This window comes from Myxocyprinus asiaticus, chromosome 13 (assembly GCF_019703515.2).
Source record: "Myxocyprinus asiaticus isolate MX2 ecotype Aquarium Trade chromosome 13, UBuf_Myxa_2, whole genome shotgun sequence".
Classification (NCBI taxonomy): Eukaryota; Metazoa; Chordata; class Actinopteri; order Cypriniformes; family Catostomidae; genus Myxocyprinus; species Myxocyprinus asiaticus.
This window is the reverse complement of record NC_059356.1, coordinates 26,683,817-26,708,221: the sequence shown is the minus strand read 5'-3', so window position 1 is coordinate 26,708,221 and position 24,405 is coordinate 26,683,817. Positions and strand designations below refer to the sequence as shown.

Below are 24,405 nucleotides of genomic sequence, written 5' to 3'. Positions count from 1 at the left end.
TAAGCATTTCTGCATCATTTTTGGAGTTTCTTCAATGTTACACAAAGACTACCTCCACACAAATCCGTTTAAGTTTGAAACTTCCATTTTCAGATTCCTAATGTCATAGTTTTCCAAAGAATGCGGTTATGGAGAGTGTTTTCGAAAGTCACTGTTTTTTATTGGAGGAAAACGCTGTTCTAGTGTGGATGAGTGGTGTAAATGCAGTGAAATCAATCCTTTTTTAAACGGAAATGTACAAGTGTGGATGTGGCTATAGTGTAGAATCATGTGTTTTTACCCATATTTGTTGGTAATAGGGTGCTGCCTTCCTGCCTTTACTGTTTGAGTTTGAACACCAAATGTCTATAAACCTATCAGCAGTCCTGTTTTTGCATATACTTTTTTCATGCATGCATGTTTATCTCATTTTATCTGTATCTTTATCAGTCAATCCACTGGACAGGCATGCAAATGTAATTTCTGTGTGATTTTTTTTGTATTTTTAATTTTTTAATTTTTATTGCTATGCAGCAAAAGCAGTGCCGCAATAGTTAGCTTTTTCTGTCTTTTCATCTCATACATGTGCTTCATTCTTGCACAAAGCCTTAAAAAAATGTATCACAGGAAAAAATGACAGATTTTGAAAGCTCATTACTTTGTTTGAACTAGATTGTGTATAGTTTTACAGAAGTAGCAACTGTGGATTTTTTTTTAAATGGGTTTAGCAGTTAATGGCTGTTGTTCATAAGTGAGTTCTATGGGCTTCACTGTAAACCTTAGGAGAGAGATCTCCTTTTGGCTGACTATTGTATTGTACCTTCCTATATAATACAGCTGAAGTTTTCAAACGCTCACATTTCATACATTATATTTACTAGTAACTTTCCAAAAGATAGGGCCACTATTTTCTTTGTTGGTTTATTATATCTTCTTGAAACTGAACTTCAGTTAGACTTGGAGAGAAAGATGTGGCCATGTGGAGGCGGTAGTAAGTTGGGCCTATCCTTGACTACTGACTCCAGGCGAGATCTGAGCCGCTGCGAGCTGCCTGTCTGTCTCTCCCCAGATCGAAGATGGCGGTGTCCGTGTTCTCAAGCGTGCGCCTCCTCTCCATCGGAGACGCCAATGGAGACATACAGCGACATTCAGAGCAGCAGCCTCTACGACTGGAGATCAAAACCAGCCAAGACGCGGCTCTTATAAGCCTCTCGAACAGTGAGTAGATGCTGCCTTTTACACACTTTGTATCCGGCCTCAGTTGAGCGTTATACCCTAGCTTAGCCTAAGGTGAGTGATGTGTGTGCGGCGTGTGTTGCGCTGCTTGATCGTGCAAGCGTACAGGACCAGCGGCTTTTGGGTTATTAACCTCAATGCGGCTTTCATATATAGACTTGTGCGTGCTCTCGGAAGGACGTGTAGGTGTTGGAAGGGGGTCGGTTTGATCATGCATAGCACAAACCACGTTGATCGTAGCCTGTTAGCATCCATAAACACTTCGTATTGTGTTAAGCTGCTTATAGTTAGCTGCTATCCAGCTAACACTCATTTCAGCACTGAATAAAGACAGTGTATTTCTGCAGTTGGATCTGTACACATAAGTCGGAACATATCATGTGCATGAGGTTGTGTTCTATTTCATAGATAGAATTAGCAATATAGAACGAAAGGGCTTTGGAGAATGTGGATTGGCGCCTATAAAGTTAGCCGCAGTCTGAATCCGGTTTTACTGTAAGCATTCAGAAAGTGCTCAAACTTTCAATGTGGCATTATTTGTTCTGCTCATTGTTGTTGTTTATTTTAAACATTTGAATTGTACATTGAATTAAACCTTTCTAACGTTTATTGGTTGTTGGGTTGAATGGATGCTGTGAGTTGACTTGATTGATTGCGCACATCCCAGCCGCGCAGTTCTGCGCCACCACACTCTGCTGCTTTATACTGTTCTGTACTGTGCTATACTATCAAAAACAACAACTTGTCCTCTGGGACAAGCACAGAATACATTGTGAAAGTAATATGAATTTAGGCGGTACTTTCTTATGGCAGTGCCGTTTGGGCATGTATATCTTTGTTCTGCGGGGAACAATAGCGCGTCCCCCGCCTTCCTTCTCTCCAGTGTCCCGCCTGTTCATTCAGCGCTCAGGGCTTTTGTTTAGAGCTCCTGCTGCTCCTGATGCCCCGCGGATGAGATGAATGTCTTGAAATAGATGCGTGACCAACATTCAACTCTGACTGAGGTTTATTTCTTTTTCAAAGGTTTTTATTACAAAGCCAAAAAGGCTATGCATTTTTTCTTAAAGGAGCATTCCGGTTTCAATAAAAGTTTAGCTCAGTTGGCAGCATTTGTGGCATAATGTTAATTGCCACGAAAATGTATTGAACTTCTCCCTCTTTCTCTTTATAAAAAAAAAAAAAAAGAGGAAAAAATCTGGGTTACCCTAAAGCACGTACAATGAAAGTGAACGGGGCCCATCCGTTAACGTTTAAATACGTAGCAGGGGCGTCAAACTCAGTTCCTTGAGGGCCGCAGCCCTGCAGAGTTTAGTTCCAGCCCTGCTCCAAAATGCCTCCTCGTAATCTTCAAGCTCTCCTGAAGACCTTGATTAGCTGCTTCAGGGGTGTTTAATTAGGGTTGGAGCTAAACTCTGCTGGACTGTGGCCCTCCAGGAACCGAGTTTGACACCCCTAAAATATAGCCACAAGACAACATGTAAACGTGTGTTAACATGATTTTCGTGTGATAAAAATGCTTACTAACCTTTTCTGTGTGATAAACTTGCTTACTAACCTTTTCTGTGTAAAGTTATGTCCAGTTTTACAACTTCTTTGCCATTAGGCCTACAATGTAATGCTGTGAACCCAAAAACCCTTAAAACCCAACTTTTCAGATCAAATAATATAAAAGTTTTAACAGAAGAATTAATGTAACTGCTTTTATAAGGCTATAAGCTTCACATCAGCCTTTTAAACCCTTCAAAAATTGGCCCCATTCACTTCCATTGTAAGTGCCTCACTAACTAGGTTTCCATCTGCATTTTGGCAAATCACACAAAAACTGCTGGATGGAAGCCCCGAGATGCTAAATAAAATCTCCAAAGTGCACATAAACAAAGCATATATGCCCGCTTGAGGTGGATAAATGTTTTTATTCAATAAAAAGAAATGCACATAAACTGTGATAAACACATTTTCTGGATAAACTCTTATTAAAAGTATTAGGAAGACAAGATACGCATCAAAAAATGTATGTGATTGAATAATTTCTCCCTAACTGGACTAACCAGCAGATCAATCATCACATCTGAAATGTTGCTCTGGTCATCCTGAAATAACGTTGTCCTGAAAATCAAAAGCCTGCATAGAGTTTGTAGAGCAAATAAGTCAACACAAACTTGAACTGTGCCGAAGAGCAGGTTTATTGACACTTTTGAAAAATATATTATAGATCTGCAGCATGGCAAAGACACAAGGAATGAGGAATGCACACAGACATGAGACCAGTTCTTTAGTGTGTTCTGTCTGCGTGCTCTAAATTGCGAGTATTTTATTAATAAAAGAGTCACAGTGGCCACAGTTTCTCCGGAAGTGATGATATTGTTCTTTTGAACATATTGGATGGAACCGTGGCTTTATTCTTAAACTGTTTTTGCAATATTACAGATTTACACAAATTAAAATTGTAACATGGCTAGAAAAATAGCTACTGTAACCTTGATTTTTGTTCCTTTTTTAAAAAAAAAAAAAAAAGGAGGGACGAGTCAAAAAAAACTCTTTTTTTTTGTAAGTAATCAACATAATGCCACAAATGCTGTTGATTGAGCTTAACTTGGAATATTCCTTTAAGCCCACTTTTATTAAGTATTATAAAACAGATTGTTCCGACTCTGAATTCTGATTGGATGAGCCGCGTTCAAAGCCGATTATTGTAAAAGGATTATAAACGCACACCTCGCATAGCACATTCTGTATGAATGCACAACTTCCTATGTTGCCTAGTAACCGCAATTACCCTACAGTTAAGAAAATAAAGTATGTCACGTGGTGGATGAATTGTTTATCTAGTTCATTATTAAAAGTAAATTAAACTGCTTATTAAAAATTGGGTATATTTCATCATGTTACTGTTGCTAGTGTTTTATATAAGCTTTGCGTCGTATCAAAGAACAGCCCTTAAGACTGAAACCAACTCCGTGCAAGTACGTAAATGCAGACGCTTATAGCTACGCAAGCTTGATTTTGTGCATAGTTGCATTCCAAAATGTGTCAGTCTGCAACGTAGCACTTCTAAAGTGAGTTTTCTCGTTCAAGCCAACTACAGTCATGGCAGAGCAGCAGTTGAAAGAGAATATTGCTGAGCAAGTAATGTAAAGCCAATATATTTATAGCGACTTGCCTGAATAATAACAAATCCAGTTTAATGGCTCAGACTTTTGAAGGTAACTCTATTGCCCCCTTGAGTACTGAGGTTTGCTACCGGTGCTGTAATGCAAAACGTTACTCCGTAATGTATGTTCAACCCTACCATGTGTTGACAGTGCGCTTACCAAGCACTCGCATATACGCATGTGTACGCATATACTTAAGTAAAGTATGTTTCTGGCCGTATAAGTGGTAAAATCACTGTAAAACTTGGCCTCTCGTGTCTTATTGCTTTAAAATACATTATATCTGATATGGGATATTTACAGATCATAATTTTTATGAGAAAGAGCTCAAATGTGTAGGCCCATTTTATTTGTTATTGTGTAAACATAATATGAAGAGATACCGGGAAGTATTTCAGACTTGTTAGTTCACATTACTTTATCACTTTTTTTCACTTTCATTGTGGCTTGCACTCTCATGACTTGAGGAGAACCTGTTGTCACTTTAGCTTAGTAGAAAAAGTTGTTTATAGTTTAGTCCTAGATTTTTAAGGGTCCAAAGAACAAAGCCTTCAGTTTTGAACACCTAGGTGCCAAGCATCTCTTCTTGTCTAGAGCACAACTTATCTTGCCTTCAGTACCTTGCCCTTTCATTTTCAACCCTGTAGTGGGTAAAATATGCTTTTTTATTTATTTATTTCAGTAATTGCTGGAACCAGATCATTTACACCCTTTGCCAAATAGGACACTGCAGGCTTATACGTTTTTAATATCAAGCAACAATCCAGCATTATGTTCCTCATGCCACAGTCTACTGTCTATGATGCACTTTTCAGTTGTGCTGGTTTTATTTACTTCAGGAAATAGTTTTATTCAGCTGACACTTTGGTTTTTGACAAAGTCAAGCCTGATTCTGTTTGAGTTTATCTAAAACTACATTTTAAAAACGTGTATACGTTTTAATCATTGTACACTATTAACTTGTTTTTCCACCATAAAAATAGCCATGGAAGCTGGCATGGTGTTAAATCACTAACAAACAAACAAACTCTTTCATTTTCCTGAGCTGCTTTAGACACTGTATTTGCTCAGTTATACAAATGAATGCCAGCCTAATCTATCCATGTCAAGATTGATCTAATCCTGCAACCACTGGAAAAAGTCAATGACAAAGTCCAAGCTGCTGTTACAATGGTTTGAAGGAGAGGTGGCTCCATCTGATGCCGAATTGTTTGAACGGCACCAGCATAGTTTGATTTGATTTGCATGATATTTTTAAGAGATGTTACCTCGAATGTCTAACATAACCCACCCTAAAGGTGTTAGTTTTGCATAACTAGATTTTTGACTGTCTGCATACATTTTGGTCCACATTGCAGCTTTTTCTGACCAAGAACTGCCCACTTAGACTGGAAGAGACCACTGACTGATATGTAAAATGACCAACCACTGTTCATTTTGTTTTTCTGTGCTCTTTGTAGGTGGATTTACCTAGCATAGATTATACCTTAAGTTAATAATAGACCTGTGTGAGGACAACTCTGATAATGGCAAATGTGTAGACCTTGTGATCAGAATTTCTGTCCATCCAAAAATAATAGGTTCTGATTATTTCAAAGACATAACCTGTAACAGAATACACTCATTAAGCACTTTGCTAGGAACGATAAGGTCCTAATAAAGTGCCTGACGTGGTCTTCTGCTGTTGTAGCCCATCCTCCACGTGTTTTGCATTCTGAGATGCTGTTTTGCTCACTACAATTAGAGAGTGGTTATCTGAGTTACCGTAGCTTTTTTGTCAGCTCGAACCAGTCTGACCCTTCTCCGATGACCTCTCTTATCAACAAGGTGTTTCTGTTGCAGAACTGCCGCTCACTGGATGTTTTTTGTTTTTGGCACCATTCTGAGTAGGGATGTCAGTTTTCAGACATTTTCATTATCAATCTTCATGGAAAATAACGATCAATTAACCGTTACCGTTAATATCACAAAACACATGTGGAGGACTATTATGTGCATGATGTAGCCTACTGTTTAAATAATTTAAATTATTACACTTAAGAAGTGCAAGCATTGGGGGGCTGGGTAGCTCAGCAAGTAAAGACGCTGACTACCACACCTGGAGTCAAAAGTTCGAATCCAGGGCATGCTGAGTGACTCCAGTCAGGTTTCCTAAGCAACCAATTGGCCCTGTTGCTAGGGTGGGTAGAGTCATGTTGGGGTAAACACCTCGTGGTCGCTATAATGTTGTTTTCGCTCTCGGTGGGACGCGTGGTGCGTGGATGCCGTGGAGAATAGCATGAAGCCTTAACAAGCCATGTGATAAGATGTGTGGATTGATGGACTCGGACATGGAGGAAACTGAGATTCAAACTCCGCCACCCGGATTGAGGCGAGTTACTAACGCCACCACGAGGACTTAGAGCGCATTGGGAATTGGGCATGCCAAATTGGGGAGAAAAGAAATGCAAGTATTGGCATTTTCCTCTTAAAATATTCTTAGTTCAGTATATTTAAATACATTTAGGCTACGTTTAGTTTGAAATTGGGAATTGTTTAGTTACTGTTAATGAAGAAGGTTACTGTTAGTAGTAACTTCTATCTTAAGATATATTATTTGTATACATATTTGAGTTCATTAAAACTTCATGTTGTGGATCGTGGGATATTTAGGATCTTTGGACTTTTTTTATGTCAAATCATAACACGCTGCATAAACAGTGCATAACATAGGCTACCACTTCTCTGGTGATAGTGTGATGTAAGCTGAATGTACCTTTGTGCTTTCCTGGGTGATCGCTGACATAATTGTAGGTATGCCAGCCAATCAAGTTAGAGCTTGACTGAACAAGAAAGTGCTTTCCAGTTCTGTGTGCATTAAGCTTCAGTTGAACAGTGAACGTGGACATACCAGCTGAGGCTAAAGTTGAGGATGAATAAAATGTCCATTCTGTTGTAAGCATTAATAAAAGGGTTGGTGTAATGTGGTTCCTGATTGAATGACTCTTATGAACAGGTTATTTTTAGCAAATCAAAAACACTTCAGTCTGAGAAGTCGCTGAACTAATCTCACTTACCCTGAAGTTATGAGATGTGTCATGTCCAACTCAAAATGAACCAAGAACTGTTACCTTGTGTAATGTTGTACTTATGGCTCCTGAGATTCACACTATATTGCCAAAAGTATTCGCTCACCCATCCAAATAATTGAATTCAGGTGTTCCAATCACTTCCATGGCCACAGGTGTATAAAATGAAGCACCTAGGCATGCAGACTGCTTCTACAAACATTTGTGAAAGAATGGGCCGCTCTCAGGAGCTCAGTGAATTCCAGCGTGGTACTGTGATAGGATGCCACCTGTGCAACAAGTCCAGTCATGAAATTTCCTCGCTACTAAATATTCCACAGTCAACTGTCAGTGGTATTATAACAAAGTGGAAGCGATTGGGAATGACAGCAACTCAGCCACGAAGTGGTAGGCCACGTAAAATGACAGAGCGGGGTCAGCGGATGCTGAGGCGCAGAGGTCGCCAACTTTCTGCAGAGTCAGTCGCTACAGACCTCCAAAGTTCATGTGGCCTTCAGATTAGCTCAAGAACAGTGCGTAGAGAGCTTCATGGAATGGGTTTCCATGGCCGAGCAGCTGCATCCAAGCCATACATCACCAAGTGCAATGCAAAGCGTCGGATGCAGTGGTGTAAAGCACGCCGCCACTGGACTCTAGAGCAGTGGAGACGCATTCTCTGGAGTGACGAATCACGCTTCTCCATCTGGCAATCTGATGGACGAGTCTGGGTTTGGCGGTTGCCAGGAGAACGGTACTTGTCTGACTGCATTGTGCCAACTGTGAAGTTTGGTGGAGGGGGGATTATGGTGTGGGGTTGTTTTTCAGGAGCTGGGCTTGGCCCCTTAGTTCCAGTGAAAGGAACTCTGAATGCTTCAGCACACCAAGAGATTTTGGACAATTCCATGCTCCTAACTTTGTGGGAACAGTTTGGGGATGGCCCCTTGCTGTTCCAACATGACTGCGCACCAGTGCACAAAGCAAGGTCCATAAAGACATGGATGAGCGAGTTTGGTGTGGAAGAACTTGACTGGCCTGCACAGAGTCCTGACCTCAACCCGATAGAGCACCTTTGGGATGAATTAGAGTGAAGACTGCGAGCCAGGCCTTCTCGTCCAACATCAGTGTCTGATCTCACAAATGCGCTTCTGGAAGAATGGTCAAAAATTTCCATAAACACACTCCTAAACCTTGTGGAAAGCCTTCCCAGAAGAGTTGAAGCTGTTATAGCTGCAAAGGGTGGGCCGACGTCATATTAAACCCTATGGATTAAGAATGGGATGTCACTTAAGTTCATATGTGTCTAAAGGCAGATGAGCGAATACTTTTGGCAATATAGTGTACATTAGGCTGAGCAGATGCAATTTGTAGTTAAAGATAGGCCTACACATTTTAACATAAACAAGTTTTGTTGTAATCAGTGGAAGTTTATGTAAAAAAAGAAAATGAATGAATGAATGATTTTTGTATTTTTTATTTATGTAGAATTTACGTAATTTATTGTTACAGTAGGACCAATTATTGACTGCATATATGCCTCAAAAACTATGAAAAGTCATTAAAAAATTTTTTTCAAGAATTGTTTTAAATCTATCTCTGATTTGTTGTATCTGCTCTATTGAAATCTGAAATTCTCATCATTTGGCAGCAGACTGTTGAGGGCAGTAAATGAAAAAAATCCTTGTGTGTTTTCATTGACAGATGAGGACACATGTGTGTTTAAGTGTTCGGTGTCACGGGAGACGGAGTGCAGTCGTGTTGGGAAGCAGTCCTTCATCATTACTCTGGGCTGTAACAGTGTCCTCCTGCAGTTTGCATCTCCAGCAGGTAAAATTCACCAAACACTTCCTTCTGCGATTTTATCAGTTTGCTCAAACAATTGTGAATTATTCAGGCAAGGAGTCTGCTTGTGAGATCATTTCAAAGGATAAAGACATGGTGCTGTCAAGTGTGCAGTCCAGTGTCCTAATGTGCTCGCTTCTGTTGTGTTGGTCAGATTTCTCGTCGTTCTATAACCTCCTGAAAAATTGCTGTGGACACAGGGGCGAACGCTCAGTCTTCAGTGAAAGGACGGAGGAGTCCTCAGCTGTACAGTATTTTCAGGTGTGTCCAGTATGCATATATGAATCATTTCCATTCTTCTCTTACAACCTTAGGAGGTCATTTTTTACAAGTTACAATAAAATGGCTAATTATTTGATGAGTGTACATGCAAATGGGCTGCTAAAAGCAAATAGAGGCCATTTAATTCTAATGGGGATATTTGACCACTTATCGTAAAAGCAGTTGCGTATTAAGTGCTCGGGGAAAGTACTTTCAAGATCTCCTCTTTTGTGACCTTTTTCTCTTCTTGCTCCAGTTTTATGGCTACCTCTCTCAGCAACAGAACATGATGCAGGATTACGTCCGAACTGGAACATATCAACGGGCCATCCTCCAGAACCACACCGACTTCAAGGATAAAGTACTGTCATTTTTCCCTTTGACACATCTGCTGGAGATTTATTTTTATACATATGGATTGTGTTTCCAAATGTACTGTTGATTAGAGAATTACTCTGTTTGAGCCCTTTTCAGCATTTCTAGTTCTCCTTTTCAGGCGGTCAGGCAGTTTTGCTATTATGACCATGACTTTTAACTTATGTTGTCCACACCAAAATATCTGACACTGGAACAGTTCACTAATTGCAACTAAATTTAAGTGACTTTTTAGGGTCCACATTATTTTTAATTTTCGTATAAGGTAAAGCACTTTCCAGTTTGTGCACACAAGGTTTCTGAAATCTTGTGAACACAATCCAGCTTTTTACTGAGTGCATCTTTATTATTGGTAAATTAATCTTTTATCTTAGATGTGGTTATTTCAGATCGGGTGATTCTTGTTCTCATTCTTTGTCTGTCTGTCTTATTTGTCTCAGGTGGTTTTGGATGTAGGTTGCGGCTCTGGGATTCTATCATTTTTCGCAGCTCAGGCCGGAGCCCGTAAAGTCTATGCTGTGGAGGCCAGCACCATGGCTCAACATGCAGAGGTAGGATAGATCCATATACACCAACATCTAAAGACACATAACCAGCAAAGTTTAAAACCCTTGTTTTAATGCAGTGGATGATTGAGAGGTGAGTAGGCAGTCCTTCACGGTTGTCCAGAGCAGATTAGGGTTTAGAGTACAATACAGTACCACTTTATTTCTGTAGCCCTTTTAAAAACAACAGAGTTGACCAAAGTGCTTTCTGTATAAAAGAACTAAGAATAAATAAAAATAAAAAAAAACACAAAGGGGAAAAAACAATACACGAGAGACCTAAAAATACACATCCAAAAATGCGAAACATAACAGCCGTTACCTAGTATTTGCTTTGGGCTTGCATCAGGCAGTAAATAAAAACAAAGAAAGGAACGGATGCATGTTGTTAGAGAGACAGAACATATTTTTTTTTTTATGCAGATCACTGACGAAACTGAAACTAAGCACTGACAATAAGCGCAGCTGATGTGCTTGATGCATCTTACTTTCGACAAGCCCGAGGGGGAACAAATACACAGCGCCCATACAAACCCTGCGTTCCAAATAGGATAATTCAGCCTCCGAAGGGAGAACAATCATGATAGTCATGCTGTAAAATCGCAGAGTTTTCAATAACTTAATGTGCGTTCCGAATCGACGTTATTTCTGAGCCCCACACCGTTCATCCCTCCAAAGTTCTCACAGTGGATGCTAAAGTCTTTGAAGGAAATAGGGCATAGGTATCATCACTTCTGAATGGAACACACCCACAGTCACACAAGCGCACTGGGGAGTCACTTGAAATTAAATAAGATACTGAATCTCTTAAACTTTCTCCCCACCAATATTGTAGCATAATCATGGAAGTGAACTCCGTTCTGAAGTTTTATTTGCACATACCGTGGGAATTGACAATCGTTTGGCGGAGGCACATTGATGTGGCCAAGTGTAAATGAAATATGCGTATTCAATCGGATAGCAATCCGAACAGAAGAGACGCATGAATTGGCCAAGTGTAAATACCCCCTTAGTGCTGATCGACTGTGATCAAATCATCCAAGGGTGATTTTTATACCAGGGGAAAATGGGGTCTTATTCCTCCAACATAGGAATAAACATAACTTTAAATTTGACGAGAATCAACGTATAAGCATGTTTAGGCCTGACAACAAATATGTGGGTAATTTGATGACTCTTGGTTAAAGATAATGAAAACTAATGCTAATAATGATGATTGGTGTGTCCATAGGTGCTTGTGAACAGTAACAGGCTGTCAGAACGTGTTGTAGTGATTCCTGGGAAAGTGGAGGAGGTGACCCTACCTGAGCAGGTGGACATCATCATCTCTGAACCCATGGGCTACATGCTGTTCAACGAAAGAATGCTGGAGAGCTATCTACATGCCAAGAAATTCCTCAAGCCCAGTGGTGAGTGAATGCGGCAAATAGCGAGAAATGAATAATAAAGCAAACGAAACCAGTTTATCACAAGGCAGTTTTATCAACATAACACAGTGAACCGTTCGACATACCAGTTCAGCGCAACACATTACATGATTTACTGTGTTTTTACAGGCAAAATGTTTCCCACAATTGGAGACGTTCACCTCGCCCCTTTCACAGATGAGCAGCTTTACATGGAGCAGTTTACTAAGGCCAATTTCTGGTAAGCATCCTTCGCGAGTACAGTGAGTAGAAGACAGCAGGGAGGCAGTCACTTACAAAGTAGCATATAACTGGGGGTTTGCGGTAGCATTTTATTAGATTTATTAAAGCTGAAGTGTGTAATTTCTGCATCACCAAACGGAATTGCAAACATCGCTTTCAAACAGCTTTCCAGAATTCACCCCCCTCCTGCCGTTGGTCGAAAAAAAAGATAGTCTTACCCCAAACTCAAGCCATTGGTTGAGTCCGTTTTGCTGAGTCGGGCTGTCAGAACACTCAGACAAACAATGATGGTTTGATAGCACTTTTCAATATGCGAATGGTTTACTTATTGCTGTCTCTGCATTTTAAGCTAGGAAAGGATGTATTATAACTTTGGAAAAAATAACACGCAAGCCTGATTTTGTTTGTGCTAATACTGACATCATCTTGTCTTTCAGGTATCAGCCATCTTTCCATGGGGTGGATTTGTCTGCACTGAGAGGAGCTGCGGTAGATGAATACTTCAGACAGCCTATTGTGGTATGAATTACATATCTTGTTTATTAGATGTGTGAGAGTGTTTGTGGATGCTTGATTTAGGGCTGCACAACTAATTGAAATAATCAAGATTACGGCTGTCGCAGTGACCGAATAATGAAAAGTGTCAATTACAAAATTCTCTTAAGGTATACTCCAGTCATTTTCTATTTATAATGTAGTTTTTTGCAACATTGAACACTGCAACCAGAGACATGTCTGTTGTGCACACGAACGCAATGATGAATCAGAGTGATGGGCAGAATGAGACTTTTTGGGATTTTCTGTGCTGATTTTGTTGGAAAAGCTACACAATTTTGCTTAATGGATTTAAACATGGTAAAATGTGTTTTACTGAGTTCAGAGTACTAACTTTTAAATGACTGTTGAAGGTATGGACAAATTAGCTAAAATATTTAACCAAGAAACACACAAGGGGTAGGAGTGTGTGGTCATTTGTGAATAATGCCATGACCAAATTCTGCAGAAATTTACAGATTCTGTGTTTATCAGTAACAGTCCTGAAGAGTGAGTTCAGCGCAGCTTGATGCATGTTTTATTTCTCACATGAACACAGTTCTCAGCTTGTTTTGCATGTATAGGCTAAATGAATAAAAATATGGCATTCAAAGTTTGTTTTTTTTTTTTGCTAAATTAATAATCACAATTACAGTATAAAGGGAAATAATTGACAATTATTTTTAATTATTTTTAATCATGCAGCCCAAGCTTGATTATTTGTAAGTATGTACTGGCTAATTATTACTATTGTAAGTATTTGTAAGGTGTGAAGGAAACTGGAGATTCAGCTGGTTATGTATGAGAGGTGTTGGCTGAGGGTAAATGCCGTCAGGATTGAGTTGCATGCCATAGTTGCATATCAGTGCCATGTGGAGCCCAAATGAGAATGTGAAAATGTGTAGGGGAAACGGCGAAAGGTAACATGCTTTTTGCATTATGAAAATAAACCCAGTGGAAGTGTAATATAGGAGACTGTACTTTAAGTATGTATGCTTGCCTTTGTGCCTGTGATGAAAGACTGTATTTTGTGGTTGAGGTCCCTGCGCTCAGTGTTTGAATGTGGTAAAGGGGCATGCTATGAATGTTCATCAGTGAAGGAAGGTTCATGTAGCACATCTTTATATGTACAAGAACTCTACAGATGTTGAGTCTGTAGAGTCAATAGTGTGGCAGAGCTAAATGTAATCCTGGTTGTTTACATCTCAATTCCTCAAGGTGTTCTGTAATTTGTCATAGCTACATTTGACATTTTCTGTGTGTTTGAGTGGCTTATTAAAGGAATAGTGTACCCTAGAATGAAAATTCTGACATTATTGACTTGCTTCGACTAATGCGTTCCTCTGATTTTATTTGTTCTGTGGAACACATGGGAAAAAAAATTTATGTCTTGGTCACTTTTTTCCATGTAGTGAAAGTGAATGAGGACTTTGTCTGTCAAGCTCTCCTGTATGACTAAATTTAAGTCTGTTTTTCAAACAAAGCTGTTGTATGGCTTCAGAAGACTTGGAATGTACAGCACAAGTTTGGAGCTTGACAGCCCAAGTCCTAATTCACTTTTATTATATTGATAAATGTAGCCACGATGTTCTGCAAAAATCTCCTTTTGTGTTTCACAGAAGAAAGAGTCATAGGAGTTTGCAACGACATGAGGGTGAGTAAATGTTGACCGTTCTCATTCATCTATCGATTGTCTGCTTGATTTTTCAGTCCACAGATTTTTAAGTCGTCAGAATCTCCACTTTTCACTGTGTGTGCGCGTGAGTAGTTTGTCCAGCAGTAGTCAGCTATGCAGGCATTTGTGGTGCCTGTTACGGTGTTACACTGCTGGGGTAGTGACCTGACATTGGAGTGGTCTGAATCTAAGGGGTGCTGTTCTATCAGCCTTCAGAGTTCAGGCCAAGGCAGGAGAGCCCACTGAGCTAGGACTGAGTCTGCTTTACTGTGGCTCAGCCCTTGACAGGAGGCATTATAGCCCATCAGCCTCTTTATTTGACCTGCTTCATCCTCCTTCACATGCAAGACTCAGGGTTATATCATGACAGCATTCTTTGGTCTGGCACTTCTCTCATCTTCCTCTTCTCTTTTTTTCAGGACACTTTTGATATCAGGATCCTGATGGCCAAATCAGTGAAATATACAGTCAACTTTTTAGAGGCTAAAGAAGAGGATCTTTACAAGTACAGTACAACAAATTGTTTTTTTAGACTGTTTATTTTTGTACCAGTATTCTAACGGTCAAGAAAAACCTGGAAATATCAGAGAATTTTTAAACTGTGGTTTCTAGACTTGAAGTAGTCATGGATATTAAAACAAATATAAAGGAAAAAGTCATGAAAATTTCTATTGTGAAAATAATACATTCTTCTAGTTATGCTCAACACTACAATATTCCATAAGCAAGAAATTGCTTTGTGAGTGCAATTTCGATAAAATCCTTATCACGAACAACTGGAGAAGTTATGGAAAATGTTTAGTCAAAAGGAGTTAAAAAAAATATATATATATATATATATATTTTTGCTAAGTATTAAACATATGAAGAAAAGTAAGTCTGTCACACTTTTTTGTTTCTCCTTTTCTTTGTCCTCAGGATAGAAATCCCCTTCAAATTCCATATGATGCACTCAGGGCTTGTGCACGGGCTGGCTTTCTGGTTTGACGTGGCATTCATAGGATCAGTGTAAGTTTAAACATATCCTCTTTATTCATGCATGTGTAAATGAGATGTCTTTGTGATTCTTATGCCAATTGTGGTTAGTATGCCTTGATGGGAGGGAAAGCAGCACACATGCTTCAAACAGATTGAGCCATGGTGCTCGTGGGAGCTGCAGGTTTGCTTCCAACCTCTGTCCTATGCATTAACCTTTAATACTTAACTACTTAACTGCCAATCGCTAATTTTTTTTAATCTCGATTAATCACATAATTTTTCATAGTTAATTGCAGATTTGGGAAATGCTGAAATTGTACTCTATATATACTATTGTTCCTGTCAAAATGCATTTATTTCCATCTTAGGAAAGAAAACAAATCAGAATTTAACAATAATGCTTTATTAATATTTTCCAAACAATGTCTTCCACAGTGTAAAGATAGAAATGCACTAAAATAGCACCAATTCATGAAACATTTCCAAAGTCTAAGTGGGAGGTTGACTATTTGAAATAACTAGTCCCCCCATGTTTTGCATATTCATTGCAATGCACATTAAATCTCTTAAACTTTGATCCTCCACAATATTAATCAGCCGGCAGACTGTGGCTATCCACTTTGCTACAACAGTCGTAGAGCAACAGTTTATGCTGATTTATGCTTTCTTTTCCTCTAAATGCAAATTCTTCTAATCTTTAAGTGTAATTTACTTTGTATATAGATAGCTTGCTTATTTTCTTAGTTATTAGCAATACATTATACAGTAGCAATCAAAATTATTCAACCCTGACCAGCAATACTTTCTGGAGATGTGAATTAAAACACATCATCTAAAACCTCAGTAAACAAAGCAAGTTTTTAATAAACATTTGAGTGATTTTGAGAACAAAGAGTTCAGTTTACCCAAATTTTAAAATAAAAAATAACAACTACTCTCCACAAATGTCATGTCAAAAATATTCAACCCCCAAAGTCAATCATTTGTGGAGCATCCTTATCCTTAATAACAGCAAATAAATGTTTCTGGTAAGTGTTTTCAGGCTTCGGACACCTCTCTATTAGAATTTGTACACATTTCTCATGAGCAAAAGCTTCCAGCTCATTGACATTCTTTGGTTTCTGTGTTGCCACTGCTTCCTTGAAATCCCAACAAAGGTTTGCAATGGGATTTTAATGATGGACTGAAAGGGCCTTTTAAGGACATTCCACGACCTATCCCTGAACCAGATTTTGGACAACTTGGTTGTATCCTGGGTATTATTGTCTTGCTGGAAAGTCCAATGATCACCGAGCTTCAATTTACACACTAAAGGCATCACATTTTTCATGCCAAAATGGCCTGATACCTGAAAGAATCCATGGTGTCAGTCACATAGTCAGGATAGCTGTTTCCTGCAGCCGCAAATCACCCCGATAACAGGACTTACCCACCTCCATGCTTGACTGTGGGGATGGTGTCGTTCTTGTCATCACCTTGTCATCTTACTCCAGATCTACTGCTGACCCATGGGTCTAAAACTCATTTTCAGTTTAGTGTCATACGTCTATAAAACCTTCTTCCAGGACTCCACAAGTCTTTCCTAATTACTTATTGAATATTCAAGTCAACATTTCCCTTTGTGAAGTTTTGCTTTCTTCCACACCCCAAGAAGGTTGCTGTTGTACCATATTTAAAAAATTTATGAATGGTGCTGCCAACTTTGTCTATTGGAAATTGAAGTGCCTTGTAAATGTACTTTTAGCCACGACCTTTCTTGTGTAATGAAATAATCTCCTCTTTTAGCTTTTGAGACAGCTTATTTTTAATTGCATTTTTTGCATAGAAATACATTTTTGCTTACAACGCTAAACTTAAATTTTAAAACTTAAATGCAATTGCAGATTGATGACTTAATTTTGTTTTAAAACAATTACTTGTGTAGCCTTACATATTTAAGAAACAGCTACATGCAATAGGGGTTGAATAATTATGACATGGTAATATTAGGTTATATAGTCACACTATGACTTTGAATGTGTCACTCAGCTGATATAGATGTAAAGTTTAAAAATTCTGGGTCATCAGAAAAGCTTGCCTTTGTAAATCCTTACTGTCTTGGGAGGGGTTGAATAATTTCGATTGTAACTGTATATGTGATTTAAAAATTAGGACTGGGTGCTAATATTGCTTTTCCTATGCATCGCAATCTTCATTTAAAGGATCTCGATATCGATTCCTCCCATTGTAGTAGAAATCACTTGCATTTGCTACCAAATTTCATGCTATGCGACTAAAATGTCAATGATTAGCCATTGACTGGTAAATGTTCAGATTTCACTCACCAATGATTATGAGGTATAGTGGGGAAGAACAGCACCGTGTTGAGAGTGGTTTGACTCGTTCCGTGTGTGTACAAAAACGAGATCAACGCAATCCATTTGTCATTGAATAATGTCTCTTACTACCCTTTCTGTTCTTTACAGTCAGTTGTTGGTCAAAAAATACACCTTTAATTGTAATCATGCAAAGCATGGATGAGGTAAAGCCATTCGAGGCCTCTCTTGTTAACAGGCTCTCATTTATAGAACAGCCAGTTTTCTTAAAGAGACAGTACCGGTTTTTAGCACGTGTTCAACAAATCAATGTAAATAGTACAAATTATGCTTGTACATAATAAATATGTAACAAAATATAATATTTTCAATATCATATTTATTGATGGATTTGTACATTTAAAAAGCTAAAATGTGACCAAAGTGATGAACAACTAATAAAATGTAATTAGTAAAATTTATATTTTCATAATATACCTAATTACACTATTAACAGCATTAGAGGGAGAGAATTTCTTTCATGTATAAGCAAAGAGGATAGTATAACTGAAATATACCCTTATGAATCGATATCGAATCTGGAAATCTTATTCATTACCCAGCCCTATTAACAATGCTTTTCTCCCGTCTCTCTCTCTCTCTACAGGATGACTGTGTGGCTCTCTACAGCTCCCACAGAACCCCTCACTCACTGGTACCAGGTGCGCTGTTTGCTGCAGTCACCTCTCTTTGCCAAGGCAGGTGATACTATGTCAGGCACCGCGCTTCTAATCGCCAACAAGAGGTGAGCACACTTTCTGCTTCTCCTCGAGACTCAAGTTTCCCTTTTTTAACATCTTGGGGAAAAATTGGCTGTTTTTCTTTTGTTTTCACTTCCTTTCACAGACAAAGCTATGACATTAGTGTTGTTGCTCAAGTAGACCAGACAGGCTCCAAGTCCAGCAATCTACTTGATCTCAAAAACCCCTTCTTCCGGTGAGTGATCGGATTGCTTTGCACACAAAGAAACTGATATCAGTATGAAGCAATCTGAATCATGCAGGATGGGTTGCTTATGCTATGCAGGTACACAGGCACAACACCGGCCCCTCCTCCAGGTTCACACTATACCTCCCCCTCCGAGAACATGTGGAATACTGGGGGAACCTACAGCATGAGCCAGGGCATGGCTGTATCGGGTACACAATCACACATGTACATCACGAAGACGCAGTGTAGTAAATTATTCTTGACCTTCAAATACAGCACGAACATACATATAAATCAACTCTGTCCGTAAGGGGCTCACATAAAGATCATCAGTGTAGACAAAATGTTATGATGGGTCAGTTAGCTGAAAACCCTCCTATACAACATTCCATTCTACAGAAATGCTTTTGTGTATTAATGTGCTGTCACTCATGTTTTTCCTCTCTTTCAGGGATGCCTGCAGCCTATGACCTCAGCACTGTCATTGGTGGCAGTGGGTCAACGGTGTCCCACAACAATCTCATCCCCCTTGGTACAGACACGCATGCACGTACGGATGTTTACACACACTCTCACATGTTCACATACACATGCTGAGTAAAATCAGCTTTGGTATGGTTCATTTAAGAAACCATGGTCAAAGCCTGAGATGATATTTCATGATATTCTATGTTTCACATGCTATTAATATTGCTTCAAACGAATTGGACACATGCATGTATAATTAAACTTTCAAAGAGGTTTTCTAAACAGTACCATAGTTTGCTATTGTTTTTCTACATTGCAGCCCGTCATCTTTTTATCAGGTACACTATGTTTGCTGTTGAAAATTTAATTTGAAAATTTCATGTTTCTTTTTCCTTTAGTGAACACAGGCATTGTGAACCACACTCACTCCAGAATGGGCTCAATTATGAGCACAGGAATCGTCCAGGGTGAGTCTCTCTGCTCTTACTGATCTTATGAAATAATAATGGTAAAATCACCCATCCCTAAAATGTTACTGATATGTTGTGACTGTCCAGGAATGGAACAGTTAGCATGATATAGGTGTAATGATGATAATATACAGTATATATAACACTATTTCACTTGTATGGGTGTAATAGATGGGTGTTTCTTCAACATCGGGCACTTTCAGCACCGTGGAGAATTGTTATTTTTGTCATTTTTGTCAATTGTTTTCCCGAAAGTCTTAAACTGCAACCGCAGTGTCATTTCCACCACATCTCAAATTCAGTTTTTAAGTAAAATGACCAACTCCTTTCTTGTATGCATCCTAAACAGACACAGTTAAACACTTTTTGCATTATTTGGCAAGATAACAGCTTGATTGGAAATGACGGACAATAAAAAATATACTGACATTTTTCTTATTTCATCTCAAGCAAGACACTTTTGTTGACTTTAAGTACACTAACTTTTGCAAAATGCTATTATAGGCTAAATTGTTTGGTGTGCAAATAATGCTACAACTGTGGGACAGCGGTAATAAAAAAATTAAAAAAAGATAACCATTTTCAAACAATAAATATTGAAATAATTGTTTTACTCTTAAGATTATCATTGTATTAAACACAATAATTTGTGGATTTTTGAATATAATTTTGTATTATAAACATCTGGGTCTGTGGCAAGGCTAAAAAAAAAAAAGTCAAATCTGTACATAAGGCATTTGAAAAGTACCAACAAATAGTCCATTTTATTTTTATTGTTTTCCTACCTTTTTCTCCCCAATTTGGCAAGCCCAACTCCCAATGCACTCTAAGTCCTCGTGGTGGTGTAGTGACTCGCCTCAATCTGGGTGGCGTATGATGAATCTCAGTTGCCTCTGCATCTGAAACAGTCAATCCGTGCATCTTATTACGTGGCTCGTTGAGCCGTTAACGCGGAGACCTAGCGCGTGTGGAGGCTCAAGCTATTCTCTTTGGCATCCACACACAACTCACCACGTGCCCCACTGAGAGCGTGAACCACATTATAGCAACCGCGAGGAGGTTAACCCAACATGACTCTACCCACCCTAGCAACCGGGCCAATTTGTTGCTTGGGAAGCCTGACTGGAGTCACTCAGCACGCCCTGGATTCGAACTTGCGACTCCAGGTGTGGTATTCATCATCTTGACTTGCTGAGCTACCCAGGCCCCCAATAGTCCATTTTAATGTTAGTAGCCCTGGGACATAAAAATGCCAGTTAATGAAACTCAACAAAAACCTTTTGAAAAAAGGTTCATATTAAAAACCTTTATATATAGGTTGAAAAAAACTGTTTTAAAGGGGCACATAAAGATTAATAAATAAATTAATGAATGTAACAGTTAAATAATGCTTTTTCTGATACAACACTACATTACATCCTCCTGGATGATGTGACAGCAGCCATAGTGTGCGCCAGTATGCTCACCACATACCAGCGATTGGTGAAAGGAGAGAGTAGAATGAAGGAGCCAATTTAGGGATGGTGATTATTTTTTTAATTTTAATTAATTAATTTTTATTTATTTATCACACACGTTTGCGCACATACAGTGAAATTCTTTTTTTTTTTCTTCACATGATCTTTTTTTCCAAGGGCCTTGCTCAAGGGCCCAACAGTGGCATCTTGGCAGTGCTGGGGCTTGAACCCCCAACATTCTGATCAGTAACCCAGGGCCTTAACCGCTGAGCCACCACTGCCCCATTATTGATTATTGATAGGGCTTGATTGATAAGGGCCAATGTGGGTGTTTGGCCAGAACTCTGGGATGTATTGTTTCATTTTGCACTGAAAATGTGCTTTTGTGAATAGTCTTTTACAGTATACTGGAAGTGTGTACTGAGTGATCTGTTAAAATCTTGTACATCAAACATTAATAAATGCAAAGGATGTAATACTCTCTATTATTGCTCCCTTCTCAGGGGCCACAACTGCCCAGCAGGGTCCCAGCAGCAGCAGTTCTCATTACCCAGTCACCAACCAGTTCACCATGGGCGGCCCCGCTATCTCCATGGCATCTCCTATGGCCATCCCCAGCAACACCATGCACTATGGGAGCTAAGGCCAACGGACAGCCTCTGCATGTCCAGCCCCTCACCCTAACACCCCCCCCTCTTCAAACCGACTGCAGCCAAATTCAGAATACCAAAACAAGTGCACCAGTCTCTGATCATCACTTTATCCTCCCTCTATACATATATAGATATACATGTATACGAATATATAATCTACATTCTATCTCTTCCTCTCACTGGTGTTTTATTCGTACATATCCGTCCCGTGGCCCTATAATGTCAGTGCACACAGACATTTGGCCAGTCAACAAGTCTGAGGTGTGTCACCGTTACTCTTCCCCACTACAACACACACAGCGCCTGTTCCACAACAAGACACTAGGCAGCAGCACTTGTTTGTTAGTATGGTGAAAAAGCACAAACCAGAGACTCAAAACGCAATGGAACAGGACTCGGACGGAAGAACGGTCGCTGGCAACGGGACAGTATTGTTTTTTATTTGTAAATGCTTAACAGATGCGCACATATTTCTTGTCAAACTCCCACCTTTTTAGGTGCACAAATGCTGTCACTGACTGTGGATATGAACTCGAGATCCATTGCAGGATCTTGCCACTTCCTTAGCCTCTGAACCAGTTCTGCTCCTTTGAAACTACACTCTTGACTTTTATGTTTCTCATGACATCACCTGGACATCGCATCTTTATTCGTTCAGCATGGGCTTTAGACAGCCAGCTAGATGTTTGTAACCTCCCATCGCTCACCAGAAGAGTTGAACACATGCTGTAGATGCTCGCAAAGCTGCCTGTAGACAACCATAGCATAGATAGAGATCGTCTTTTTATTCCATGTCTGACTGTTCATTGCGTTCATGTGTGTTTTAATGTAGTGCAGTCTCGCATTGTGTTGCTTGGTGTTCCCTGAGGTGAATCCTGAGCATGGTTTATCAAGACCACTTCTGTCAACTGCCTACCCCAACATCATGCAAATCTGACTCTCTTATAATTGACTGAAATTGAATTTAGTCAGCCAGTTTATAAGGATGCACAGGTTTCAGGAAAATAAGACCAGCCCCAAACCCTCAGCTATCAGCCAAGGAGGACAACGGAGGCTAAGAAGGACAGACGGCATTGGAGGGAGGAAGACTGAAGGATGAATATTATAAATAGTGAGGTCTGTGGACACATGCCGACCGCTGCAGCAGGACAGCTGTTTTGGAATGGAAGTATCCTAGTTTACATCCCCAAACCCTTTTTTGTCAACTTCAGTGTGTTGTGTGACTTGTAAGAGAAAAGAGGGGAATAGGTTCCTGACTAGCTATAACTCTCCTCGTCTTTTCCTTCCCTATCACTCTCCCTTCCTTTCCCTCCCACACTGGGGATATGATAGCCCCCATCAAAGACTTTGCAAGCAATGTATACAACTTCAGTCACATTTTCAGTTAATTTGGGTTTGATTTAGCAACTATCATGAGACAAAACAACCATGTCTGCTAGTTTGTAGAATACATTTTTTTTTTTTCTTTCACAAAAAAGCATCAGACAAAAAAAGGAGCAAATTAAATGTTGGATAAGTCTCAAAAAGTGTGGCTACTTAGAATAGAATTCTTTTTTTTTTTTATTATTTTTTTATGTGTGTGTTCTTGTATTAGTCTTTTGCAAAAACATGTAGAGGTAAAAACAGAACTTTATGGTTTGAGTCATGTGCGATCAGCATTTGTTATTGCATATTTGGGTAATGCATAAACGGGTATATGGCTTAAGATTTATTGTCTGCTTCCAAATGAAGCAAAATATCTTAATAGGATACCCAGAAATGAAAACTCTTGTCATTGTTTACTCTCCCCATGTTGTTTGGCACATGTATTATGTTCTATCCTCCGTGGAACACAAAAGGAGACATTTTGCACTTATCCAAGCTGCTCTTCTTCCATACAATGATATTAGTCCATTGCTTTAACATTCTTCAAAATTTCTCCATGTGTGGAAATAGTTATACAGGTATGAATTGGTGGAATGAGGGTGGCAATTTTTTGGTGAGCTATTCCATATATACTGTGTGTGATATATAAATACACATACATACACTAACTCACCACTGGTGGCCAAAAGTTTTGGAATAATGTACAGATTTTGCACTTATGGAAAGAAATTGGTACTTTTATTCACCAAAGTGGCATTCAACTGATCACAATGTATAGTCAGAACATTCATTTTATTAATTAGAACAAAAAAAATTATATTACAATTTGGAAAAAAATGTTCAGAACATCTTAAACTACTTCAAAGAGTTCTCATAAAAAAAATCCTTCACATGCAGTAATGGTATCTTTGCAGATCCTTGGCATTCTAGCTGTCAGTTTATCCAGATACTCAGGTAACATTTCACCCCACGCTTCCTGTATCACTTGCCATAGATGTGGCTGTCTTGTCGGGCACTTCTCACACACCTTACAGTCTAGCTGATCCCACAAAAGCTCAATGTGGTTAAGATCCATAACACTCTTTTCCAATTATCTGTTGTTCAATATCTGTGTTTCTTTGACAACTCTAACCTTTTCTTTTTGATTTTCTGTTTCAAAAGTGGTTTTTCTTTGCAATTCTACCCATAAGGCCTGCACCCGAGTCTTCTCTTTATTGGTGTACAAGAAACTGGTGTTGAGCGGGTAGAATTCAATCAAGCCGTCAGCTGAGGAAATGTGAGGCATCTATTTCTCAAACTAGAGACTGATGTACTTATCCTCTTGTTTAGTTGTACATCTGACCTTCCACATCTCTTTCTGTCCTTGTTAGAGCCAGTTGTCCTTCATCTTTGAAGACTGTAGTGTACACCTTTGTATGAAATATTGGCAATTTCAAGC

At 39.2% G+C, this 24,405-nt stretch overlaps 1 protein-coding gene across 2 annotated transcripts; it reads left to right on the top strand.

Annotated features, from left to right (window-relative positions):
- The first annotated feature begins 1,007 nt into the window (after window positions 1-1,007).
- carm1 (coactivator-associated arginine methyltransferase 1) lies at window positions 1,008-23,128 on the top strand. 2 transcript variants are annotated; one of them, XM_051714954.1, is made up of 16 exons: window positions 1,008-1,197; window positions 9,113-9,238; window positions 9,408-9,514; window positions 9,771-9,875; window positions 10,330-10,440; window positions 11,666-11,843; window positions 11,991-12,081; window positions 12,521-12,602; window positions 14,712-14,797; window positions 15,211-15,300; window positions 18,232-18,369; window positions 18,471-18,560; window positions 18,651-18,763; window positions 19,006-19,086; window positions 19,421-19,489; window positions 21,453-23,128. In XM_051714954.1, the coding sequence occupies exons 1-16, from the start codon at window positions 1,056-1,058 to the stop codon at window positions 21,590-21,592; spliced, it is 1,749 nt and encodes a 582-aa protein (XP_051570914.1). In that variant the 5' UTR covers window positions 1,008-1,055; the 3' UTR covers window positions 21,593-23,128. The 2 variants fall into 2 exon arrangements, with proteins under 2 accessions (XP_051570914.1, XP_051570913.1); XM_051714953.1 differs by having other exon boundaries at window positions 1,012-1,197; window positions 19,006-19,104.
- The last annotated feature ends 1,277 nt before the right edge of the window (window positions 23,129-24,405 follow it).

Coding starts and splice junctions, on each gene's coding strand:
- carm1 (XM_051714953.1), top strand. CDS start 1,056: ATGGCGGTGTCCGTGTTCTCAAGCGTGCGCCTCCTCTCCATCGGAGAC. Junction 11,844..11,990: donor GAAATTCCTCAAGCCCAGTG/GTGAGTGAATGC, acceptor GTGTTTTTACAG/GCAAAATGTTTCCCACAATT. Junction 12,082..12,520: donor TTTACTAAGGCCAATTTCTG/GTAAGCATCCTT, acceptor CTTGTCTTTCAG/GTATCAGCCATCTTTCCATG.